Genomic DNA, 25,433 nt, shown 5'->3' on the forward strand with positions numbered 1-25,433 from the left:
ACTTATGCACAAACATACCCACACATATAAAAGTGGCACCAAAAGCTGAGAGTTGTAATGAACAGGTGAACTTAACCCATCTCATTTAAAATCTAATTGCTTTATAAGTGCTCATAGGGATGCCTTTGACACAAAAGCTGTATTATACTGCATTCGTATATCCAGGTCAAAGGGTATGCATTTCTTCTCCAAAATTAAACTGACATGTTCCCTTCACCTGCGTTATTGCATTTCTTATTTCCCTCCCAGTAACACAAGTTGCAAATGCAGGCTTGCTCCGATTTGGTTTTCTTGGCTGGCTTTGCAAGTAGTTTTACCATTATTTTACCACATTTAGCTGGATTTCCACATTTAGCTGGATATACAAACTGATAAAGAACACCTTGCATACTGTAGATGCTCTGGACGTAATTTAAAGATCCATCATTCTAGCATTTACATAACTAATTTTTTTTTCAGTTGAAAATATGGGAACAAATCCTGCCATAGGCTGCCTTTGCAAGTAATCCACATAGGCCGGCCTGGCCTGGTCAGCTGATCTGTGATAGACACAAAACAGGCACTTGCCCAATTGCTCCAAAGTTTCCGGCCTCTCTTGAAGATGAATGAGTTTAAGAACCGAACTCACACCTGATTTTAAAGTTCGGTTTTTCATACAGTTGGGCCAATTGTCTGTGAGCAGCCCAGAAAAACAATATTGCCACTCCCCAGCCTCCAGTTGTGACAGGACGTTGGTGCCAGCCTCACCAGCCGGCAGGCCCTCTGCAGCGCCATTTGGCCCCAGCAGTCACTGCTGCTGCTGCTGAGGTGGGGGGCAACCCAATGGCAAGGCAGGGGCCAGACAGAAAGGGGACCCAAAAACGGTAATTTTGTATTATTATCACTACCACTAGCAAAGGGGGGCACATACTAAAAGTTTGCCTGGGCCACCAGGAGTGTAGGTAGGGTGTTGGGCGCATATCCTGCTCCCCTTCTCTGGGGGGTTGGGATCCCATGCACCCGCTGAGGCTGCTGCCTGGTGCCAGCACGGCACCTGGCTGGTCAGGGAAGGCGGCTGGGTGCTCCCTCTTCCATGCCCTGGCGGGGGGCCCCTGACCGGGCGGGCACGTGCAGAGGCGCCAGGCTTCAGACCTGCTCCCACACGCCTAATGCCCCCCAACGGCCCGCACCTCGCTCCCATGGGAACCGAACCCCACCCCAAGTTGGGGGGGAGGAAGGCAGTGACTACCGCGTCACGCGAGGGGGGGCCACGGGCGGGGCTCGTGCGGCAGCTGCAGCTGTGGAAAATTTTCAGAGCCGGGCGCTGTGCGCGCGCAGTCGGCCCCCCCCCCGCGCGCAACGCCGCTCTAGAACCTTCTGCGCCGGCGCAGGAGGAGCTGGAGCGCCCCGCTCTCCCGGGAAGGGGGGGCGGGAATCCCCGCGGCTAGTCCGGAATCGCCCCCACAGTGACGGCCCTTCCCGCAATATGCCCCGGGGACCGCGAGCTGCCTCACGGGTCCACCACCCCTGCGGCCTGTAGGCTCTCCTTGTCCGTTCGTATGAAACGTGACGTAGGGCAGCGCGGGCCTGGCCTCCCGCCGTGCGCGCGTGGCCGGGGGGGAGCGGGCGCTCATTGAACGCAGAGAGGCCCCTGAGTGGAACGCGAGCGCCCGGCTTCGGGGGACCGGCGGGAGGAAGCGCTTCCCCACCACCAGCATCAACTGGGCTGGCCGTTTGGGATCCCTGCAGCGGTGTTACAGCTATCGTTGTTATTGTTGCTGCCGCGGGCAGCGCGGACACGAAGCGCTTCCCCCGCTTCTCCCTTTGTGCGGCGCGCGCGCGGCCGGGGGAGGGGCGCTGCGCCGTGTTAGTACACAAAGGCGAGGCAGCAGCACATTGTCTGGCCCCACCCCTCCCGGTGACGTCTCCACATTCCAGTGTAAAAAGTACTGGCGGCTGCCGCCGTAGTCACAGCTCGAGCGGCGTCTTCGACAGTGCGCACCGTGGCTAGCCACAGCTGCCGCCCGCCTCGCCCCTCCTGCCGCGCGCCCGTCCCTGCTCCGTTTTTTTTCAACAACAACAAAAAAAAGCCATTCAAGGATTTTGTTTTCCCTGCCCTTGAAAAGCTCATCGTGAACTCGTGCCCCCGCGCCGCAGCGACCAGGGAAGCCCTGCGCGGGGCGGCATCGCCGGCCGAGGTGAGGTGAGGCGCGGGAGCGCCGGTTTGGGTTGGGTTGGGCTGGGCTGGGCTGGGCGACGCCACTGGCCGTGCCCTGCTTCTGTTAGGGAGCCGCCGCTACGTGGGAAAGGTGGGTGTCGGGTCCCGCTGCTGTTCGTTTCCATGCGAAGGGAGAGGGAAAATGCGGGGCCGGACTCTGCTGGTGCAGTCTTGTGACTGATCTGCATTTTTCTCCCATTTAAAATGCGGGGATCCCGTGTCGAGGGGGGGAGGGAGGAGTGGGAGGTAAACAGAGGAGAGAGCAGCACGAAAATGTTTGCAGGGAAGGTTAATAGGGACCCGGCGGTGTGATAATCGCACATCAGTGTTGCATCAGTTTTTCGTTCCTGGTATGTATAGGAGGGGCCCCGGGTGGAGGTGCTGCCCTTCTAGGCGCTCTCTCTCTCTCCTGGCGCTCTCTCTCTCGATCACTGTCTTAATACTGTAGCAAAAATAAAAAGCATGTTACCTGGGTACCTTTATTTTTGTTATAAAATCAATATTGCAGTTTTTGCCCTGCAGCCTCACTGGCTTGGCACAAAGATGGATTTGCTTTTGGAGGCAAATGCCTTCCAAACAGCCCCAGTGCATTGGATTTCTGTTTGATTTTTTTCTTTTTTCTTTTTTTTTTTTAAATGGGCTGTTGTGTGAGCCAGAGAGCACATCTGGGATAACCCCACATACGAGCACACAAAGGCAGAGCCTTGCTTATTCAGATCACATCTCCTGGCGTGTGCTTGTGTGTTGTAGTTGGAGATTATCTTTGTTCTACGCCTGAGCCAGTGTCTTGTACTTTTCCTTCTCGTCCCCCTCTTCTCTTCCCCCCCCCTTTCCCCTCCCCTCCCTTCTCGGCTAGTACTTTTCCACTCGCCTGGCTGGGGATGAATCAGCCCCGACGAGCAGCAGCAGAAGCTCTTCACGTGACCTAGCTCGAGAGACCACTGCAGTATTGACGTTTCCTTTTTACCTTCACAGACAAGGCAAGTCCAGCAGCCAAGGACAAAAGAGGGAGCGGAGCCTCGGCTGCCACCGCGGAAGGGGCATCGGCCTCAAGACTCCTTATTTCATTTGATAACTGAGGAAAGCATATTGAATATCTCTGCCATGACCAAAGCAGAAATGGGCAAGTTTAACATCTCTCCAGATGAGGACAGCAGCAGCTATAGCTCCAATAGCAATGACTTCAGCTATTCATACCCAACCAAACCAACTGCTATGAAGAGGTCAGAGGGTTTGCAGTTTTTTTGTTTGTTTGTTTGCATCTGTTTTTTGTTTCCACACGTAACGTTTTGTACAGCACCATAAAATGTCCATTAGACCTTAAGACTGAATGTTTACATATATCTTACAAATACAAAAATTTGAATATACAGTGGTATATATTTATTTAATAGATAATTTTGATTGATTGGATTTCCCATGAGAAGGAATAAAAAGCACTGATAAATTCTAAAAGCAGTGAAAATAAAAGACATTAGTGATGATGATGATTAAAGATGGATTTTTGTTGTTTGGTTTTTACAGCCATTATGTAGATATGGATCCAGAAAATCAAAATTTTTTACTTGAATCCAATCTTGGAAAGAAGAAATATGAAACGGAATATGTAAGTATGTGTTAATGGTGTTTTTGAAGTTAGCGCACTAAGAATTTGGTGGACAGAGAGTAATTTTCACTTAAAAGGAAAATAACTGGTTCTCTGTTAATAGTTGCCTCCTCTTCTTCCACAGCATCCGGGTACTACTTCCTTTGGAATGTCAGTATTTAATCTGAGCAATGCAATTGTGGGTAGTGGCATTCTTGCACTTTCTTATGCCATGGCTAACACTGGAATTGCTCTTTTTGTGTAAGTATATTTGATAAATCAAAAGTGTTAATTTGCCCAGTAATTATTATTAGACAAGCAGTAGTGCTGAAATCCTTACCTCATGCAGGTAGACTGCAAAACTGCCACTGAATTCAGTAATGTAAGGATTCATTTGGGGACTTACTGGCTGCTTTAGCAATTAGCATGCTAGCAGTTTTGGCCTATTCTGAAACTTGCAAATACTTAAGCTTTTAACAGATCTATAAAAGTGAGTTGTATTGCTCTATTGGTAAAATTGATTTCCTTTTTATTTGATAAGCTATGGCCTGGTATTAAAATCATTGCAGTGATTTTAAACTCTATTATATAATGGAAGGAGATGCACTTTAAGGACCCAATTCGACATTCTTTTTCATTTAAAGATTATTAGAAAGAATCCTGGAAATTCATAGGACTTTTGCTGTCAATTTAATACTGGGCCAGGGTTTCTCCTGGTACCTTCAGTGAGAGTTCAAGTTTATAGTCTCAAAATTTAGTTCAGCTAATAGAGCAGGATAGCTAAGAATAGTTTTGAGGGGGGTTTCTTGCACATTAATCCTGGTCTATACTCAGAAAAGTTTTGCTAATATAGTTAAGCCAGTCAGTATGTGATCCTTCCTCCCTGAGCTAACATAGTTGTGCCAGTACTAGCATGGACACAACTGCATCAGCAAAAGTGTAATTTTTCACTTCCTCAGTTTGGAAACTGGTTTAAGTGATAGTAGCAAAGGAGCCTATTGCTGGTCTCTCCACTAGAGGGTGTTGGCAGGGTACCTCTCCCAATTTTTTTATATCTATACCAAAAGTAGACACAGCCTTTGTACAGTAACATAATTGCATACGGTATGGTGAAATGAGTTAGAGAACTTTAAAGAAGATTTTTTTTTTTAATATTGGCTTTGGTATGGTCTAATACAGTGTGTCATCAAGTGATTGAACAGTAGTCTTAAAAATAGTTGTAGGTCTCTGTTAAGAGAAGTAGTTACCCTAAATATAGTGTCACACTGAAAGCCCTAAAAAAACAAGGGGGTCAGCTATATTCATCACCTAGCTGACTTCAAGCTTATCTTTTTTGTCTTCTCAGATTCCTCAAGGTTATAGATCACTGATTTCCATTAGAAGATGTCCCAGCATGCACTAGCTGCCAATATTACAATTACCACAGAAACCCAGTGGTGTGTGAAGCTGGCTTAAGGGGGGTTGTTAACATATGGCATGATAAACTTATTGTTTTGCTGAGAACTTTAATTATTTCATAAAACTCCAGGAATTAAATTGGCAAAAATATGCCATTCAGTAAGATAGTAAACAGATATCCATCTGACCCCTTTATATGCCAATTTCATGCTCTGGAGAGGTTCTGCAGTAGTTATGAGGTCACCAGAAAAATGCATGCTAGGATATCTTGTAGGAGTTGGTAAAGAAAGGGTGGATAGAAGCAAGTTGTAAGTCAGTTATTTGAATAATTCAGCACAAAATCCTGATATTTAGCTTTTTAAAGTAATTACTTTTTCCCCTCAAAATTTATTTATTTGAAGCAGGTTTGGATTACTGCTGAGAGAAGTCTAAGCTAATTCACATACTATTACAAAATACAATACAATTAGGAGTTGTGGTACCAGAAGATTTGTAATCGCTAAGCTAATAATGAGAGTTCACAGCTCAAGATTAATAACGCTACAAATAGCTTTTAATAGCAAAGTTGTTAAAATCTGGCCCTGGTTATAATACCGATTTGTAGCTTCTTAATAGATGATAGCTATTAAACAGATTGTGCAAGATGTAGTCTCAGTAGAGTTCTTAGTATATTGGTATTCATGTAAGCATTGGAATATTTGCTGGCAACTTCAGCATATAAGCCAGAAACCAAGTGGGCATTCAGCCTGAACTACCTCATCACCATTCCAAGTGGCCTTTCTGTGTACCTAAGTACCTGGTCAGCTATACTGCTTCATTTCATAATTTTCTGTGGGGCTGAACACGGTAATCTATAAGAGAATAGTAAAACAGCTGCTTAGAGCAACTCCAAACAATACACAGGGATTTTTTAAATGCATTTAATGTCTTGGATCAATCACAATACAATGGAATTGGTTCACATTTTAAGTTTAAACTACTACTATACACATTACTTGCAGTAGAAAGGGATGCTTGTACTGATGCCATTTATTCCTTAAACCAGGTCTAAACATGGGATTATACTATTTTAGTTATTCAGATATGGATTTTTAGTATGATATTTCTAGATCAGACAATAGTTGATTGCACCCTCCTCAAAACATTTAGCTAGCATAAGAACTTGCACTTATTTTTGTTTAAATTTGTTGTCTGGATTGGATTGCATGGTATTTGATATCATTGCAGGGGTGAAGAGTTGTTCTAGCTCAATTTCCCTTCGTTTGAATAATATCCTTAATTAAGTAGGGCTACATTAAATGAATTGAGACTGTCTGTCTAAAACTTACTGGGATTTGTTTCTTCTCCCTCTCTTTCCCCAGGATTCTCTTGATATTTGTGTCAATGTTTTCTTTGTATTCAGTTCACCTCCTCTTGAAGACGGCTAATGAAGGAGGTATAGTACATTCTTAATATTTTTACAGCTAGATATTCCTGACCTTTTTTTTTTTTTTTCTTAGTAACAAAGCATTTCTAATTGACTGTCTTTTGTAGGGTCTTTATTATATGAACAATTAGGACTGAAGGCATTTGGTTTAGCTGGAAAACTTGCAGCTTCTGGATCAATTACAATGCAGAACATTGGAGGTGAGGGCTTTTTAAAAACACCTGTTATTTCAGTGATAAATGTTCCTTTTTTATTCTCAGAGACCATTTGTCTCACATAACATGTTTTCTTTAACTACTTGTGTTCAAGTAAAGCTAAGAAACATGTTTTGTGGCTCTCTTGCATCGTGTATCATATTCTGTATTTGTAATGATCCGTAATGTTTTTCACCTACAGCTATGTCAAGCTACCTCTTCATAGTGAAATACGAGTTACCATTGGTCATCAAGGCATTTATGAACATCGAAGAAAGCACAGGGTAGGTGTTAGAACCCCACATCAGACAAACTATTAGTAGAAACAAAAATGGATGCTGCATACATTTTATACAAAAACCTCCTCTGGAACACCTTAGTATAGCTTCTGAATCAGATACAGAGCTCATTGCTGAGCTTCAGTGAGGATTTTCTTGTTTACTTGATATTGTCCTATCCCGAGTGGTTCGCTTGCCCTGGATCCAGCCTCTACTAGGAGAGAGGTTTTTAAAATTTATATATGTATCTTGCATCATATTATGGAAAAAGTTACATAAGAATATCTGGTAAGTGTTACCAGACATGCCAACCAATATATTATTTAATCCTGAAAAGTAAATTTGGTCACAGTTGTTATTTCCTAATGTATTTCAGGAAGTATGAACTGATGAGATGATTTTCAAACATTAACATAATGGAAAATATTTATTACCCGAGGGATAAATGAATTTCTAGAGATTCTAATACTTTAGGGTTAGATTAAAAAAAAATGTTGGTGCCAACTTGGGCAGAATGTGCAAGTCCAAAAAATGCTACAGAAAGTGAAAGGGAGTCTTCATAATTTAGTGATTAGAATTTAACCTTGGGTCTTCTGCTACTTGGGCAACTTCCTCCTCACCTGAAGGGCTGCAAATCCCCGTTTCTCACCTCTTACGAAAGCATTTCTACCTGCACAGCCATAAACTATTCTGAACGCAAGAGTTCTGGGTTGCACTCCATCAATTCTTTATTAGATTTCATTATATGCCAGCACTGCAGGAGAAAATATGTGGCCGTTTTAAAAAATACCAATTCATTTATTTTAAGTTACCCATCAGAACGTTGTCTTCTTGTTTTGTTATTTTTTTGGGGAAAAAAAGTACTTCAGCTTTATCTTACACACATCTGAATTGCACTAATTTGAGAATTTCTTATGCATGTTTTTAAGTGTAAGAAGTGAGAGAAGTTGGCCCCATCGCGTCAGTTAAATTCAGTTATCTTAGGTGACTTCAAATGATTCCTTATTTACCCCATTTTACAAGAAAGTCAGATACGGGTTTTGGTGTTTAAACGTCCAGCCAAAGTCAACAATATATCTTTTGTTGTAGTTGTTTTTATCTAAATAGTAATAATAGTGTGTCCTTCTATGAATCTAATGGTACTATTTCCAGCATTCATAGAACGTAAAAGATTACAGAACAAAGTGGAAGAAGTAAACTAGGTAGAGGTCTTGGGTTTCAACTTCAGATATGGCCCTCAGCAGCTTTTCCCCAACCTGCTAGCAACTCTCAGTGGAGCCAAATTACCAAATGGTCTCCCTGACCTTGCAAAGCTATCTCAGTGTGGCAGTAGATACCCCAGAGGCTGTATCAGCTCTCTCTGTATGTATGGTTGGAGAGCAATGAGGCAACATAAAGGGTTTGGGTTTTTGTGTGGTTGGTTTTTTCTTTTCTTCCCTGAAAAGAGCAGAGGATCTTCCTGTTACAGAACAGGGAAGCCTGGTAGTAGCAAGTAGAATATTGCTTCTACCTGACTCAGATTGAATTTCACTCATTTCAGTTGAATACTATCAAAGTATATGCTAGAACTACCTTTTTTCCTAAAGGTGGTTTTAAATGCTAGTTTTTCTGTAACTAGCTAAAACATTCTCAAATATCTTGAAGGCAATATCTTCAGTTTGCACTAATGTATGAAATTTTAGCACAAAGCAGTCTTTGTATTTGGTAGCATTGCAGGGTATTTACGTTGGTGCTTTTGATTTATATAGAACAGCATGTTAGGAAGATAAATGAGGACTATCCCTTACATGTCATCACTATAACATATAATGTTTAATAAATGTAATTTTATTTTCTCTTACAGTGAATGGTACCTAAATGGTGACTATTTGGTTATACTGGTGTCTTTACTGCTCATTCTTCCTTTGTCGCTGCTAAAAAATCTAGGTAAGAGAATAATTCACTTTTAGAACAATTCACCTAGTTAACATTTGGAAAAGTATGGTTGGTTGGCTATTTAGACCCTACATGTGAGAGTCCAGGGTATTGCTATGATAGTCCATAGTCCTGATTCCTCAACTCATGGAAGTTTAGAAAAGTATGCAATTTATGTTCATAGTCCTTAAGGGCTATGAACACTTCTTATTGCTCTTAAGAAGAGTAGTCCTTAAGAGCAATAACTAGGAAGTAGTTTCAGGCTACAGAATTAAGTGCATGTGGAATATAAAAATACAGTGAATGGGGATTTGAGGTAGGATTTTCAGTTCTGCCACCTTTAACTGTGATCTTGTCAGGTCTCTCAGTTTTACATGAGGTGGCCTACTCATTGTACTTGTTAGGGCAACGGAGGAAAATGTGAATGTAGTACTGCTCATGATTAGGTTGGTGGCACGCTTCCTATTAATCAGTACTGAATAAATAGCTGGTGTCATGTTGCTGAACCTGTACTGACTCAGTATTCCATTGCAGTGGAATGGGGAACTGCAGCTAACTGGAGTCCTCATCTTTCAGATACATTATAAAACTTAGTCTTGTTCCAGCTGAAGTCAGTAGGAAAATTCTCATTTACTTCAATGGAAACAGGATAATGTGCAATAAATTAAACTCCTTGGACAGAGTCCTATTTCACTTTACATGCCTGAATGTCAGTTACCCAGCCACATAACTGCCATTTATGGCACATGCATAGTTGGCAGTCCTACTCCACATGCAGTGTGGATGCCTGCGGCTGTAGGCTGTACTCTGACTGGACAGGTATCTAGTTCTATCTGCACATGCCCTGGACAAGCGGAAGTCATGAAATTCCACCTAGCAAAAAAACCCATGACTAGCAGGTGTTAGATGCTGAAGGAGGCAGTTCCTTCTTTTCGTGTTTTGACTGAACAGCGTGGTGGGTAGAGAGGCTTTGCTAAGCAAGGGAAAACCCAGGTGGGTCACAGTTTGTTCACCTAATTGTCTTCCATGCAGAGCCACATGCCTACATGGCCATGTGGATGCTTGCATTTTCACAGTATATGGAGTAGGATCACAAACTGCTATGCTGCAAAAATTGTCCATTACACAGCTGAGTAACTACCGTTTGGGCACATGGGGCAGAATTCTGTTTTCTTCTGTTACCATCAGTAATCACATGGCACTCCAGCAAGATGTGGATGGGAGCCCTAGTGGTGTGGGCAAATTCTACTTAGCTAAATTCTGCCAGCAGTTTAAATTGGAAATGGTCTCTATGTCTTAAACAGTATTGCTATCTATCTACAGCCTTTCACAAGTGCCTGCATTTCAGTGATGAGTATGAGTGTGCACGGTTCAGTAAAGGGCAGGTTGTGGGTCGGTTTGACTTTCGTGATATTTGGATGAATAAAAATAAATCAGAACTTTGCTTATGCCTGAGATGTTCACTCACAGTAAACTACACAGCTTTGTGTGTTGGTAAGCACATGAACCAAATATTAAGAAAGAAAGGCTAAAGCTTCACACATTGCACTTTATTTCCTTAAGTACAGTCCCATAATTATTTCTAATATGTTAGCTAAGTTTCTGCTTTTATAAAAATTGTGAGCCCTCATGGCATTTGATTATAAAGTCTTTAAACAGTGGAAAGAGACCACTGTTTTGAATGTAAAATTTTGGTAGGTGAATTGTGAAAATGGAGAATATGAATTATGTCCCTACTACATCTAAATGTTTTAGACTGCCATTTTTTTCTCTGTTTAAAAGCAAGCTTGTGAGAACTTTGTTTTAATAATGTTCTTAGACCAGTGGTGCCTGGCCTTTTTCAGCCTGAGAACAAGATAAGGAGTGCCAGGTTCATCTACAGGCCTGATCTGGTCTGTGGGCCAGATCCGATGCATGGACCCAATATAGCTACATCAGGCCCTACCTGGCTGTTTTTTCATGTGATTGCATTGGGCCCCAACTTAATCAAGCCACAGGGAAATGGGGCCCATCCAAGCAATGGGCCTTGCAAATTTGGCAGCAGGGGAGCATTGGTAGTGTTAATTGCCACTACCACTCCCCCACCATTGAATTTCCCAATGCATGGGGAGACCCATAGGCCAGATTACATGGGTCTGCAGGCCAAGGGTTGAAATGCATTGCATTTGCAAAAACATGCATACTTATACCAAAGTTAAGATGTTGTTTTCTTTTTCTTGAATACAGGATATTTAGGATATACAAGTGGCTTTTCCTTACTGTGTATGGTCTTCTTTCTTATTGTTGTAAGTATAATTTCTCTATAGTTGTGCAACACTTATAATACTGTACTTCCAAACAGGATTACATATGGTGTCTGGAAAGCTTTATTGTATTGTATCAATTAATGTAACACAATGTAATATGGTCTTCCTTTTAGGTAATTTGGAAAAAGTTTCAGATCCCTTGTCCTATGGACCACGACGTGGTAAACACAACACTGAATGGCACACTGACACATTCAGCAATTGCTACAACTGTTGCAACTGCAGTTGTTCAAAACTTCACTAGTGATGACATATGTACACCAAAATATTTCATCCTCAACTCACAGGTAACTACAAATTAATTTCATTCTTCTTAAAGGCATATATGTTTAAATAGAGATGGGGTAATTTCTCCCTCCACCCCCAGTTCTGAGGGGACAATATGCCCTGTTCTGCAGGGTACTGAACTTCCAAATTTCCTGTTGAGTTCAAAGAGAGCTGGAGGGGTCCAGCTTTTCTTGAGAGAGAGTAGTAACACTCATGGTTAAAGCCCCAAATTAGGAAAGCACTCAACATGATTAGGCCTATAAGCAATCCTGTCTCTGTTCAGGAAAGCATTTATAGATTAAATTTAAAAGATTAAGTTGCAGTTTTTTTGTGAACCTCCCCAGCAAGTTGGTCTTATACCACTTGCTAGGGAGGCTTACAGAACTCCGCTGATGGAAATCTCCCCCTGACTTCAAAATCTGTAATACAGTAAAAGCTCCGTTTAACCAGCACCTTACAAGCTGGCACGTTCTATTAACTGGCATGCCAGCTTGTAAGGTAAATTGAAACCAGAAGTGCTCACCATAGCATTTCTGGTTTTGTCGAGCCCCCACGGTCCGGGCCAAAGCAGCCTGCATGGGGCCTGCCTCCCTGTCCCTCTGCACCTGCAGGAGGGGCAGTGACACCCTGGACATGGCAGGAGAAGCGGCAGCCCGAACAGGCAAAGATGCCTGTTCAGGCCTCTCAATTAACAGACGTATTTTGTTACCCAGCATCCCTCCATTCCCCATGGGTGCCAGATAACAAAGCTTTTACTGTAGTAGTGAAGTTGTGGGAAAATTCGTAGAACTATCCATTTGAGAGAATTCTCTTGTAAATAAAAGTATTCAAGATCACACACTGAATGTTTAATCCTAAATGGCGTTTAGCACTTCTTGACAGATGAAGAATACAGTGCCTATTTCAGTGGGATTTGAGGATGGTCCAGACCTCTCAGAATTGGAGTCTTAAAGAACAAAGTGAAAACTGAGATTTGGTTTTAATAATGTTAATGAAAGAGAGTCTTAAAATATATTGGGGTTTTAATCAGTTCATAGAGTTGAAACAAAGTTTGTGATAAACAGAGCAAACATACAAAGTAGGAACTTACCAATAAATATTGTGAAGATAAATTTGTCATCTCTACCAAGATGTTCATGAAGTATATTTGTTTTTCAGACTGTCTATGCTATACCAATCTTGACATTTTCGTTTGTCTGCCATCCTGCCATTCTTCCTATTTATGAAGAGCTGAAAGGGTAAATGTTGCATATGGTTGAAGAAATTTACTGTATGTAACTTTTTTTTTTTTTTTAACTGTTTTCACTGGTATTAATATTTGATTTTGTTGTTTTTACTAGCCGAAGCCGAAGAAGGATGATGAAAGTATCCAATGTTTCCTTTTTTGCCATGTTTCTCATGTATTTCTTGGCTGCTCTTTTTGGATACCTGACATTTTATGGTGAGCATTTATCTCCTCTATTTTATTTTTAAATGAAACGTGTCTCAAGAAACAAATGTGGGTTTTTTTAATTTTTTTTAATTAAGCAAATTTGTTATTTACTGAACATGTTATGTGTATGTGCATAATAAAAATAAACTCGTAGATTTTGGCTAAAGCACAAGCCTGGAATTCAAGAATTTAATTCTGCTCAACACATGCTTTATCTTGGACAAATCCTTTACTTTTTTGTGCTTAAGTTTATCCACATAAAAAAAAAATGCAGAAAAACTTCTGGTGGCTGAGACCTGTTGATTATTCATATGTGTATGTAAAAGGATTTGAGTTTTATATAAAAGATGCATTTTATAAAAAGGAACTTATGATTCCAAGCAGAAATATGGTCTCAGTAAGAGAATGAGCTTTCTGATGTCTCGCTAGCCACTAATTTTGTTCACAAATCTTCCTTATCTCTCTCACTATTTTCCCTTTTTTGTACTAATTTCTCTGTACTCTTTTTTTTAATCCTTAATTCAGCCCTTATTTACATATGTCACCATATCAGTGTAGACTCCCAGAAATTAATAAATAAAAACAAAATGTGGCTTTAAGAGTTTTCTTAACATTGCCTGATTCTGATAACTGGGGACTTAATTTGTTTTAAACTATGCAAAATTAGTGAAGGTCAGGAGGTAACAAAACACCATTTGGCCTAACTGGAGAGTACTCCTGTGAGTAAAATAGTGGGGGAAGGAAGGTCTTGTTCTTCTGTTGCTTCTTCCTTCACAACCCCACACAGAAATAAGCTGATGCAACACCATTTGAAGCTTGAATTCAGTTTAGATTGATGAGGGAAGGGAATTGTTTTGCTTCATTTGTAAGGAATTCTATCCCTGTTGCATGCAGTGAGTTGTTTGGTTTTTTTTTCCTGGAGTGTATTCATTACAGTTTATTTAAAATGCTTTTTTTTTTTTTTTCTCGACAGGAAATGTGGAACCAGAATTGCTTCATACTTACTCTGAAGTCCTAGGTACAGATGTTGTTCTTCTTATTGTGCGTCTAGCTGTGCTTTTAGCTGTGACTCTCACTGTTCCTGTAGTTATCTTCCCAGTAAGTAATTTTTTTTTACTACAATAAGAATGCATTTTGTACTTTCATTTAAGTTACTAATTGGCTATCCTTTCCCTCTCCTTCTGCTACAGGTACATAATAATTGTTTTAAAAAGAAAAGCAACTGCCATTTTTTTTTCTCACTTGTTTTTGTTTTCTTTAACTTGTAAAAGTGACTTATTCTATTCTATGTAACAAGTTTTTATATTTATAATTTTGTATACATTTAACTGAAAAACAATAAGACCCATGGATAGTAGGCATCAGTTACAGTAAATCCCTCTTTTCCCATATAGTTTTTCAGTGTTACATAGTCTGAGTAATTGGGAGAACTACCCATTTGAAAGTGTTTGCAATTTTTTATTTTTTTTTTTATTGGTTGGTATACATTAACTATTTTATTCAGAATTTACACCATTGACTTCAAAAGTTATATAAGAAGTGGGTACTTTATCTGCTCATAGTCCCCCTCATTATATTTTGTTTGTTCATATAGTATTTTTTCATGTGCTGCTGCGTTAACCTAAATAAGCAATATACAAATCTTAAATTAAATATGCATAAAGATCTATCAAGTGGATAAAGAAAAGTGGGGAAAACAGTATTATTCTCTTAATATCTTTTAGTTCTAGTAATAGGTGGTTGGGCAACAACTGATAACATTGTCAAGCAATTAAGCTGAAAGCTTCATTTTAAGGACTTTTTTTGTGACAATTTTTTAAACTTTTATTATTATAGATCCGCAGTTCAATCACCCAGTTGCTATGTGCCAGCAAAGAGTTCAGTTGGGTGCGCCACTGTTTGATTACTGTATCTCTTTTGGTGTTTACCAATGTCCTTGTCATCTTTGTCCCAACAATTCGAGATATATTTGGATTCATTGGTAAGAATACTTATATTGCTTCAGAGTTTCTCCCTCCCCCCTTCAAAATAATGGGAAAAATTATTTAAATGAATTAAGGAAACAAGATTCACTTATTTCTGTAAACTTTGAATATTTTAAACTACAGGTGCCTCAGCTGCTGCCATGCTGATCTTTATACTTCCTTCTGCATTCTATATTAAACTTGTCAAGAAAGAACCAATGAAATCAGTCCAGAAGATTGGGGTATGTATCAAAAAGTACATAATGCTAAAGTTTAGTCATTCTCTAAGAGCAAGGGTTTTAGTTTGTTTCTATATAGTCTAAAGATTTCAGAATTTTGGTAATTTTTTGTTTTTAATTGGCAGTCAAGAGCTGTTTCCACAATTTTTTTTTTTTTTTTTTATTAACAAACTGTAGGCTCATAGGCAGTTGTAATTGAAAAGAGAACCACCATGGAAGTCTGTGGAGAGCATCCTGGTGACTCTCTCCACTTATTTTTTTTTTTTTTTTTTACTTTTGCTTAGAGTGATCATGCTCCATTTTTGGTCACCGTGCTGATGAGAACGAAGTGTTGGAGACCTATGTAAATCTTAGCAGAAGTTCATGGCACAGTGGCTCCTTTTAGTCTTGCTTTTTGCTGTGCTTCTCACTTCCCCTGCTACTGAGTGTCTGAGAGGCAGTTAATGCCATGTATTTTGCCTCTGTCTAGTATGTTACCTATCTATCTGTTGTATATTAGTATAACATATTACCTATCATATTGTATAGATATTGCAGTTTAGGTAATATATCCACTAACTTGGAACAAGAGCTATACCAAATTTAAGCTATTTTAGTTGCACCATCACTGACCAGCCACACTGGCTGCTTACAGAAGTTTAAAAAAAAAAAAAAGGTGCTTTGCTTTAAACTTGGTGTGCCACCACACTGAGCACAACACATGCCCAAAAGAGACATTGTGTTAATTTGACCCAGCTTGCCCAACATCTATAGATTGGGTGCTTCAGCTAAATAGCTGATTTGAAGCAGATTTAGTTAGAAGCATCAAAAAGCCCTGCTGAAGCCACCCGATCTATACAGGTGCTGTGGAACTGAGTAAAAATAATGCTCTGCCTTTTCTGGTAGTTAGTTGTTTTTTTTTTTTTCATGTCCGTCAGCACCCATTAGTAGCAATGGAGCACATTTTATCTATCTTGGCAGGAACAACATAAATACACAAACATCTCATTGCAAACAGTATTTAGTCTGTGTTCACCAGAGAACATCTGTTCAGTGTTTAAACTATAACCTCAATATCTACCCTCAAATGCTTCTTCAAAACTGGTACAAAAATTGAGTGAAGCATGAGCTGACCTCTACTTGATAATTTGGGCTTCTACACTTGATTCTTGTTGCCTGTGATCTTAGATGTTCTGGCCCAGAATCAGGCTGGTTTGCACAGTTCCATTCATATTAGTACTAGATATCAACTGAGAGTATGATTGGCTTTAAAATGGGACCAAATCATATGAAAATAATTAGTTTATCTGACTACATGGTGTAACATTCCTTAAATATTTTAAATCTTAAGTTCCTTGGGGCAAGTATTTATTTACCAGTTTATAACATATAACTAATGCTCCTTGGAAATTAATGAGAAAAATCTGAAATACATTTTTTGTATCGTCTCTTTACAGGCTATACTCTTCCTGCTTGCTGGCATACTTGTGATGACTGGATGTATGACCCTGATTATTCTAGATTGGACCCACAATTTTGGATCTGATGGACATTAACTGGCTTGATTTAATATCAGATACTCCACTTCAGATGCCAGTGTTCACTCAAATATCTGAGAATGAAAATCACCTATGTTTGCAAGTTTGCTTCCTTTAAAATGCAGATTCTTCGATGCTGGTTCTTCTGACTGTAGAATAAGTGAACTCTTTTAAAGAAACTATTCTGCATGATGGAAAATTTAACACCAAACCGCATGAGTCTCTGGCTGAGGGAAGTGACAATATTATTCCATTCCAGAGAATGGACAGAACTCTCTGTAGACTTTTATCAAGCCATGTTTGGCTTTTGTCATTGTTACTTGGATATTTTATTTTACTTGAATGTGCCTAATGGAACTATTTGATGTGAGAAATAACTCTTAATTTACAGCAAAGTGTTTTAAATAACCAATGAGAGAGAGAGAGAAAACACTATTATTTTTTTGTACCAAAACTTCTTATGGACCTCAAAGCACTATTTTGACTTTAAGAAAACATTTTTTTAAAAAAATAAAACTTTATCCCAAAAATTTACAAAACCATATAAAGCTATTTAATCTGCATTCTAAATTTAATACAACTTGCCTTTCTGTAGGGGCATAATTTAGTTTTTATTTTGTTTTGATTTGGGTTTTTTGCTTATTTTGGCCATTAGAAATAACTTGTTAAATTAATCAGTGTCCCACCTTTTTTGTCAGTCCACTATCATTGACTAGAAACAGATTTGTCAGTGAAATTCAGTTATTAAAACAGTTATGTAAGTCATTCTTGATGTCCTAAGTCAGCATACCAAATTTAAATATACTATTTATATTTTCAAAAATGGTAATATATCTCAAATTTTCAGGCTCTTATTTTTTTTTAAATTAGGCTTTTGGAAATGAATGGCGTTAGAAACTTTTTTTTTTTTTCTAAAATTAATATAGAGAAATCTTTTTTTGGTAAAGATCTTGATATTTCCCTTCTTGAGGTACTCAATAGTGCAATTGGGTAAAACAGGGTTTTTTTTGTTTGTTTTTCTTTTCAGCTATAGCTGTTTACTAAATCATACTGGGTCATATCATGTAATTGATAGACAGAACTCTTCATTGAGTTTAATGGGGAGTACTGCTTAATAATGGTATTGTCAATTATGGCTGTGCTTTGGGTTTTTTGGGGTGTCTTTGTTTTTGGTCAACCTTCGACCACCAAATGTACACTATTATAAAGAGGTCCTGCTATAGTTTACTAATTGTACAGTATTTACAAACTGTACAGTATTTCTCAAATTATTCATCCAGTATTGGATTTTTAATTACTTGATAATTTTTGTTCCTGTTTTTGTCCATAGTAAAAGTCTAATCTGCAAACTGCACCAGTACTTGGTGCTCAGTACAAATTCTCTTCACATAGGCCACTGGGATATTTCATGCAACATGCTGTCCAGTAGTATTAAATTTCCTCATGGACTGGATCGTCATCTCATACACTTTGCTTCAGAAATAGATACATTTTTGGAACCTAATCGGGTAGCTAAGGAAATAGGTGCTGTATGGTTGTGATTAGCTGTTTTGTTTCTCTTGCATGTTTGCTTTCTGTCTTATCCCAGATTGAAGAGAAATGGTACTTGCATTTAAAGCACGTTTGACTTACCAACAGGTTTTCAAGCATCACTATGATGGATTTGAAAACCCAGACAGAGCTTATTAAAGAAATAGTCATGAGACTGTTTAGCTATTTTTATCTGGCATGATGTTTTTAAAATATGATCAATGAAATTCCATTTAGAGTTGACAGAGGGAACAAATAATGGCATATAATCAGTTGAATTAGCAGCACTGAAGATCTATTGTCATAAAATTAACTGGGATTAATTCCAGGTAATAATCACTGTTTGACAGATTATGTTTATCTTTGTCCAGCCTTTTATGGAAAAATTGCAGATGTTGTAGTCTATTTATACTTGTACATGACTACAACAACTAATGACCACATCCATAGCATACAAGTATAATAAGCTTCATTTTTCTTATCTTGCTTGTATGATTAGTCCAGTGGTTCTCAACCTGCAATGTCAGACCTGATCAATGCTTCTCCTACTGTCAGAGTGGACATCAGACTCTCATCAATTATCCATGCTGCCTGATACGCCTGTGCAGGAGTGCTGAGCAAATGTCTTGGTGCTAAGAGTGCTTTTCTTCCTCCTCCTCCCCATAAACATGGAAATATGGAGGAAGGTTTAAAATGCCCTCCCTCCATGTAACTTGTAGGGTGCAGGGAATGAAGAGATTACATATCAAACATCAAAGGGAGTGAAAAATTGAAGTTTTTCTTTCTCTGAAACAATAAAAGAGCAAGAGGGTAAAAGAGGAAGATCTCTCAGTTCCCCATAGCAGCCAGAGGGGAGACGAGATGTAGATGTTTTCATGATAGCATCTTATCATGTTGTATCAATACTTTGAGTCCTAATGCGGCAAGTGTCTGACATTTACATTATACATCACTCTGAAACCTATTCAGTGACTAAATAGTTCTCCAGCTATTACAGTTGAGTACCACTTGGCTAGATTTTTCTCTGATATATGGTTTGTTTGTTTGTTTGTTTGTTTGTTTTTTGGTTTTGTAAATCTGTCTGCTTAAAGGTTCGTTAACAGCAAACAACCTAAAATGAGCAGCTTCAGTATTAAACCACTGTTACATCACCTCATTTTTCATTGCTGTCTTCCATGATATTTCAGTCATAACTGTAACATGTTATTTATAGAGCATTAATCTGTTAAAGCTAAACCTATTTTTCAATATTTATGATAGTCTATGTAAATAAATTGTATGTGTGTGTATATACTGTAAGTATACTGTATATAATAGGTTTGGGACTTTGGGTTTATGTATATATTCCTCTGTCATCACTGATCATCACATTTGCTTCAATGAACTGTTCCCATTTTACATCTGTGTAAGAACTGTCAAAGGGAAGTTGGTTGGTTTTTTTTTTTTGTTTGGGTATGTTGTTTTTTTTTTTTTACAGAAGATTCATGCTTTAAAAATGGAAAATTGTATTACACAAGGTGTGTAAGAGTATGCTAGCATCAAAGATTTTATTTATTATGAATGTATATGTTGCAATAAACACAGGAGTCATTTTGGTCCATAAAAATGCATAATTCCGATTCTTCTCAGATAAAACAATTTCCCAAATGCATTAGCTACTTCATATGCAGGTATCCTATGGTACATGTTTGTATATATTGTATATATCCACTGTATTGTTAGAAAACAACAATGCAACTACAATTGTTGGCAGAGTGCTACACAGTTTCAATGAAACATTGTATGTTTGTTTTAACTGAACTAAAATAAATAAATAGATAATCCTTAGGAGTTGTGTATGTGTCCTTTCTGGAAAGAAGGTGCTGCTTTAATTTATAGTAAATTACAGAAAAGTAGGGGCTTTAATTAAGGGGCTCTTAGTTTTTTGGCAGTGTTGCGTGATTTTTTTTTTCCTGCAGATGTGTTTATACTATCTAAAATGTTTAATGTGTTTTAAGAATGAATTAACAGTTTATAGTGCTTAATACATAGTAATATGTAACTATATATTGACTCTCTGAAATAGCTCCAAATTGGACATTAAAGCCAAACGAGAGAGTGCTGCATGAGTTGTACCATATGTCTGATGCCACAATTGTTCTGGTTTAAGTACTTAGTGTATCAAGTGCTGATATCCCAGACTGCTTGCAATTTAGTTTTACTCTTGCAGTTGGACCTAATTAAGCAGATTCTTGTGCTTGGGCAAAGCCCTCAGGATACAAGTTTTTACATATTTTAGAAACTGGGTTCAGTCAAACAGACATAGCAGACTGGAAGCTGGCTCCAATCCATTAACACGGGTTTTCAGCCTTTTTGCATCATAGCCCCACCCCCCAACAGCCAGATGTGGAGCAATATACCCCTGGCCCCTGAGCAAGAGTGGTGGCACGCAGCTGGATGCCAAGCAGGAGGTGGAGGGGGCAAGTGGCCAGATGCAGAGTAGCAGCAGCTACTCCATGCGAGCTTCCCCCATGTCCAGCTGGGCTGGCAACGGCAGCACAGGATGCTGCATGGCAGTACTCTGTCCCTGCCTGCCCCCATATATCCCCTAGGGCTGTTTTGGGTACCCCAGGGGTATGGGTACTCCTGGTTGACAACCTCTGCATTAATGCATGCTCTTCACATGCACTATGTATACACCTTAATTTTGTGCATAAGTATGTGACAGTTTTAAGCAAGGTATTAATTTTACCTTGGGTCCAGGGCCAGATCTGGACTGCAGGCACTTCTTGTAAACTGAATTTGTTCTGGGTCACAGGGCAGCAACTGTAGTTACTACAGCAATGGCAGCAGCAACTGCCACAGCAGTGTACCAAGCAGCAGGCCAAGTGGAAGCTTGCCATAGTAGGGGAATGCAAGCAGCTGCAGGGCTGCATTGCACAGCCTTCACTCAGTCCCCTGCTACATATAGCTATTTCTACTAGGGCCCCAAATTCTGCAGCAGGCCCTACCTTGAACTTCCATGGCCCACAAGTATCTAGGCAGGCTGGACACAGCCCATGAGCCATATGTTTGATACCCCTGTTTGAAGTGAAGAAGCTGGTAGTTATACGGGAATAGAGGCATGGGGCACTGGAAGATTTTCCAGGAGGGGGCCGCATGCAGAAAGGGAGAGTCTGCAGCTTAGCCAAGCTATTTGCCTTTGGCTTTGTACAGATATTCAGTTTTTCCTGAGAGAGTTACTGCTCTCCCAAGAGAAATCCTAAATATATGGATGTTCAGATTTTTTCTCTCAGAGTAAAAATGGCCACTCAAGAGAAAAATAACCTGGGAAAAACCAGGGTTAAATCACTTCCAGGAGAGTTTCTCATGGAAAGGTGAATGTCTGTATGTGCTGTGGTGGGTAAGGGTTTTTACCAAGAGAACAAACCAGGGAGAATTATCTTACATTATTTGAATGCACGTACATAGCCCTTGTCTCAGATGCTGCTAAATGTAATGGCTCAGCTTAAAACTGCTGCCAATTTAGTTAAACTCTAGCTTTTAGCTGAGCAGAAATGGGAAGGTGAGTAAGGCTGATGAGTGAATTGTGCGCCTTGTGGCCAGAATTCAGCTATGACTGAAAAAAACTTTTTCATTCTGTCCTCCCTAAACAAAGTACATATTATTTGGAGATATAGGGCATACAAGCAAATACGGTCATCAACAGCTATTCAGTACAGGCAGTCCTCAACTTGTGGCATTTCATTTTACGGTGATTCACACTTGCGGCACTCCACCATTTACACCCCTGTCATTACTTATGGCTCCAGATCCTCACACAGCAGGCAATGAACTGGGCACGGACCATGGTGGAGGCACCAGGGCCGGCATGGGACACTTACTGGAAGTAAGCTCAGGCAGCAGCCCCTCCCTAAGGCCATGCTCTCCTGGAGGCAAAATGGGGACAAGGGCTGAGGCCGGCGCCGGGGAACTGCTCCGCTCCCAACTCCCAAGGCCACGTGCCTCTGCTCCCAGAGGCATAGCAAGGCAGGGATGGGGTTCTGGGGGTTGGCATGAACTCTGCCAGTTCCAGGGAACTCCATCACCTCAGGGAGCGAGGAGGCATGTGGCATCAGGTCTGGGGAGTGGAGCAGTTTCCTGGAGCCAGCGGAGCCCATGCCAGCCTCCAGCCCTACCCTTGCTTCGCCTCGCCTTGCCACTGCCTGCCCCGGATGAGGACTGAGGAGCTTGCCTTCCGTAACTGTTCCACGCTGCCCCAGTGCCTCCCTTCCAGTTCTATCAATCGATTGGGTCCGGCCCATGGCCTTCTGATTAAATAAAATGTTATGTGATTAGTTACTGCATTGCATTTTAGAAAGTTTTGTATTGTACAGTGTATATCATTTATAGTTTATTAAATAGTTGATTTAAATATGGTGTTTATGGTCATTTCTATAAAAAGTTGGGCATCAGGCCCTTGGCCAAGAATGAATCCCCTATTATAACATTGTTTCTATGGGAAAATCAGATTCAACTTACATCATTTCTACTTATAGTGCCCTTTCCAGGAACATAACCCGCCATAAGTGTGAGGACTGCCTGTATTTTGTTTAATCTTATGCAGTTTCCCTATGCATTATTTATGGCACATTATTCAAAACATGTCCTGAAGACCCAATTATTAGTTCCCTCTTCCTTTTCTATGATGATCAGCACCAGAGTTTCTAAGTGCTTAAAAAATAATTTTCATAAGACCACTGTGAGATGGCAGGATGGTATTACTCCCACTATATAGATAAGGAACCGAGGTCCCCCTATTCTTTGACCTTAGAAGTATCCACTAATATAAAATGTTTTGGATTGGATTTTTCTCAGTACAAATCAGATTATAGCACATAGACATTAGGGCTGGAAGGGACCTTGGGAGATCATCGAGGTAGGCACCCAAGAAACGAGGCATTACTGACCAAACGTAAGTTTGGTTGGCATGCTTTCCTTGACACAACATAGGAACTCTGTCTCAGTGTTTAATCCATTTCTCTAGGGCAGCATTCCCTTTCTTTGCTCATGAGCCCCTCCTTTCTGTTCCTGAAATCCGCTTCCATTCACTATGTTCCTTCCAGTGCCTACAGGGGTTGCACAGGCAACCTTAATTTTCATTTTGCACTTTCTGAATGCTTGACTTTGTAACCTTAATAATGTACTTTTAATGTATTTTGTGTGTAGCAGTAATACCCTAGAGAGTAAAAAAAGTCGAAGAACAGCAATTTCATCATGTGGTATCACATTAATATGGGTGTGATCCATCATCAAAGTCAGATCTACCATATAAGGCCTCTGTCACTTGATGTAGGAAAGTGATCAATAGCAGTAGAAAGTTACCTTTTAGGAGGACTGTCACTAATAAGGAATGGGTCACTTGCCCATCTGTGTAGGTTTCACAAGTATTTACTGACAACAGAGGAAACGTAAGACTTGGGGATCTTAAATTCCATTCCAGCATCTGGAAAGGAATGTGCTTTAGTGGGCACATACTCATCTGCTTATTACCACTAAGCGTAATACCTCCTGCTCTATTCCTCTTCAACCTGTCCCAGTCCCAGTCCAATCCCAGGCTTCTCAATCCAAGCCCATTTTTCTCACATACTTTGTCTTTACTCCACAGGCTTCTCATCTTAGTCCCAGTCTTCTTGATCAGCCGTATCCCCCTGTCCCATCTCCTCATCCAATCTGTCATTTTCTTCCACTCTGGCCTCCCAGTTGGTATTCCTTGTCCCACTGGATTTCAGGCCCCGTTTCCCTCCCTTAGAATTCTTCCTCATCCAGGTCCTCAAACAGTTTCAGCCTCCTTCTTCCTTGCCAACACCTTGCTCAAGTCCCAGTCTCTCATCAGACCCTGGCTCTTTGTCATACCAGTCTCCCCTTTCCTCCTCAACTTACTACTTCTGCCCCAGGATCGGTCTGTCAGTCTGCTAGTCTCCTCACCCCAGGAGCAGGGGCTGGGGGGGCTCTGGGTCCTCCTGGCAGAGCCCCCCCCTGTGCAGCATGGGGCAGAGGGGAGCAGTAGGGCCCAGGCTGAGGCCACTAGGGCTGTCACCCAGCCCCTCTGTGCAAGAGAGGACCCCAGTGACCCCCAACAGCAGCTGCAATGGCCCGTAGGTGCCGCATTTTTTGTCTGCAGGTTTTTTTTCTTGCTGGGATGCTGCAGTGGGGGGACAGCAATCAGGGGCTCAGGGGGATGGGGAGGATGGGGCTGGGTGGGGCAGTGATGGGGCGCCTCAGGGGGCAGGCAGGGGATGGGGCCAGGCAGGGCAGGGATTGGGGGGGCTCAGGGGGCAGACGGGGGTTAGGGCAAGGCAGGGCAGGGATTGGAGGGGGCTGAGAGAATGGGTGGGAGTTCCCCCCATAGCTCCCCTCCCCCCCTTCAATCCCCCTGACCCTTTACTTACTGGCACTGGTCCCTGGTCCAGCTCCCTGCTACTGAAGCATGGGCAGGCAGCATGCTTCAGCACCCGGCTGAGGGCCAACCAGAGTGTCTGGCAGCCAGAGAGTCTCTGTGGAGGACCCAGCCTCCTGTTGCCTCAGAGCACCATCTGGGACCATGTCCTGCCCCACATTTTTTGTCTGAGAGTTTTTTTGACCCCTGGATATCCAGGGGTTTAATTTTGCCCTCATGTTGCAAATTTGCAGCTCAGGGAACATTTTCTCATTCCCACATGTGCCTCTTGCAGCATCTCACAGGAGTCTGAGATACTGCAAGAGGCACATGCGCCCATAGAGGTTGCTGAGCTAAACTGCAGCAGATCAGAACAGGGAGGGTAGGGAGGAATAGGCTGATAATCAAACAGCCCTGTGTGTGGCTGGAAAGCTAGCTGACAGGAAGGTGGGGTGGAGCTCTAGGGCACATAAAACCAGGTCCTGGGAACTAGCCAGGTAGTCTGGCTGCACATGCAGCAGGGAGTAGATCTCCTGAAATAGAGAACTTTGGGAGATGGACTGGCTAATACCTAAGCAGTCCCTTTGGGGTGGAAAGAGAAAGCCAAGGGGAGCTTAGGATATGTGTTAAACAAGTTGACTTTTTTTGGAAAGTGGTTTGCTTGTGTTTATGTTTTGACAGTGCTTAATACTGGAGGACTGGGTTTTGGCTGCAAGGGTGGAGGAGGCCACAGGCAGAGTGCTTGAGGGCCATTCTCAGCTACTGGGGCTGAGACCTAGGAAGCTAGGA

The 25,433-nt window shown here is 41.0% G+C and overlaps 1 protein-coding gene across 2 annotated transcripts; it reads left to right on the forward strand.

Moving 5' to 3' along the window:
• Positions 1–1,944: 1,944 nt before the first annotated feature.
• On the forward strand, positions 1,945–19,645 carry SLC38A2 (solute carrier family 38 member 2). 2 transcript variants are annotated; one of them, XM_019543337.1, is made up of 16 exons: positions 1,945–2,182; positions 3,173–3,420; positions 3,722–3,803; positions 3,928–4,043; positions 6,542–6,615; positions 6,714–6,806; positions 7,003–7,084; positions 8,922–9,004; positions 11,219–11,277; positions 11,412–11,585; positions 12,724–12,803; positions 12,906–13,006; positions 13,971–14,095; positions 14,834–14,978; positions 15,106–15,203; positions 16,637–19,645. In XM_019543337.1, the coding sequence occupies exons 2-16, from the start codon at positions 3,302–3,304 to the stop codon at positions 16,733–16,735; spliced, it is 1,530 nt and encodes a 509-aa protein (XP_019398882.1). In that variant the 5' UTR covers positions 1,945–2,182; positions 3,173–3,301; the 3' UTR covers positions 16,736–19,645. The 2 variants fall into 2 exon arrangements, with proteins under 2 accessions (XP_019398882.1, XP_019398881.1); XM_019543336.1 differs by having other exon boundaries at positions 1,945–2,177.
• Positions 19,646–25,433: the final 5,788 nt, after the last annotated feature.

Source organism: Crocodylus porosus, unplaced genomic scaffold (assembly GCF_001723895.1).
Source record: "Crocodylus porosus isolate Cpor-Errol unplaced genomic scaffold, CroPor_comp1, whole genome shotgun sequence".
NCBI lineage: Eukaryota > Metazoa > Chordata > Crocodylia > Crocodylidae > Crocodylus > Crocodylus porosus.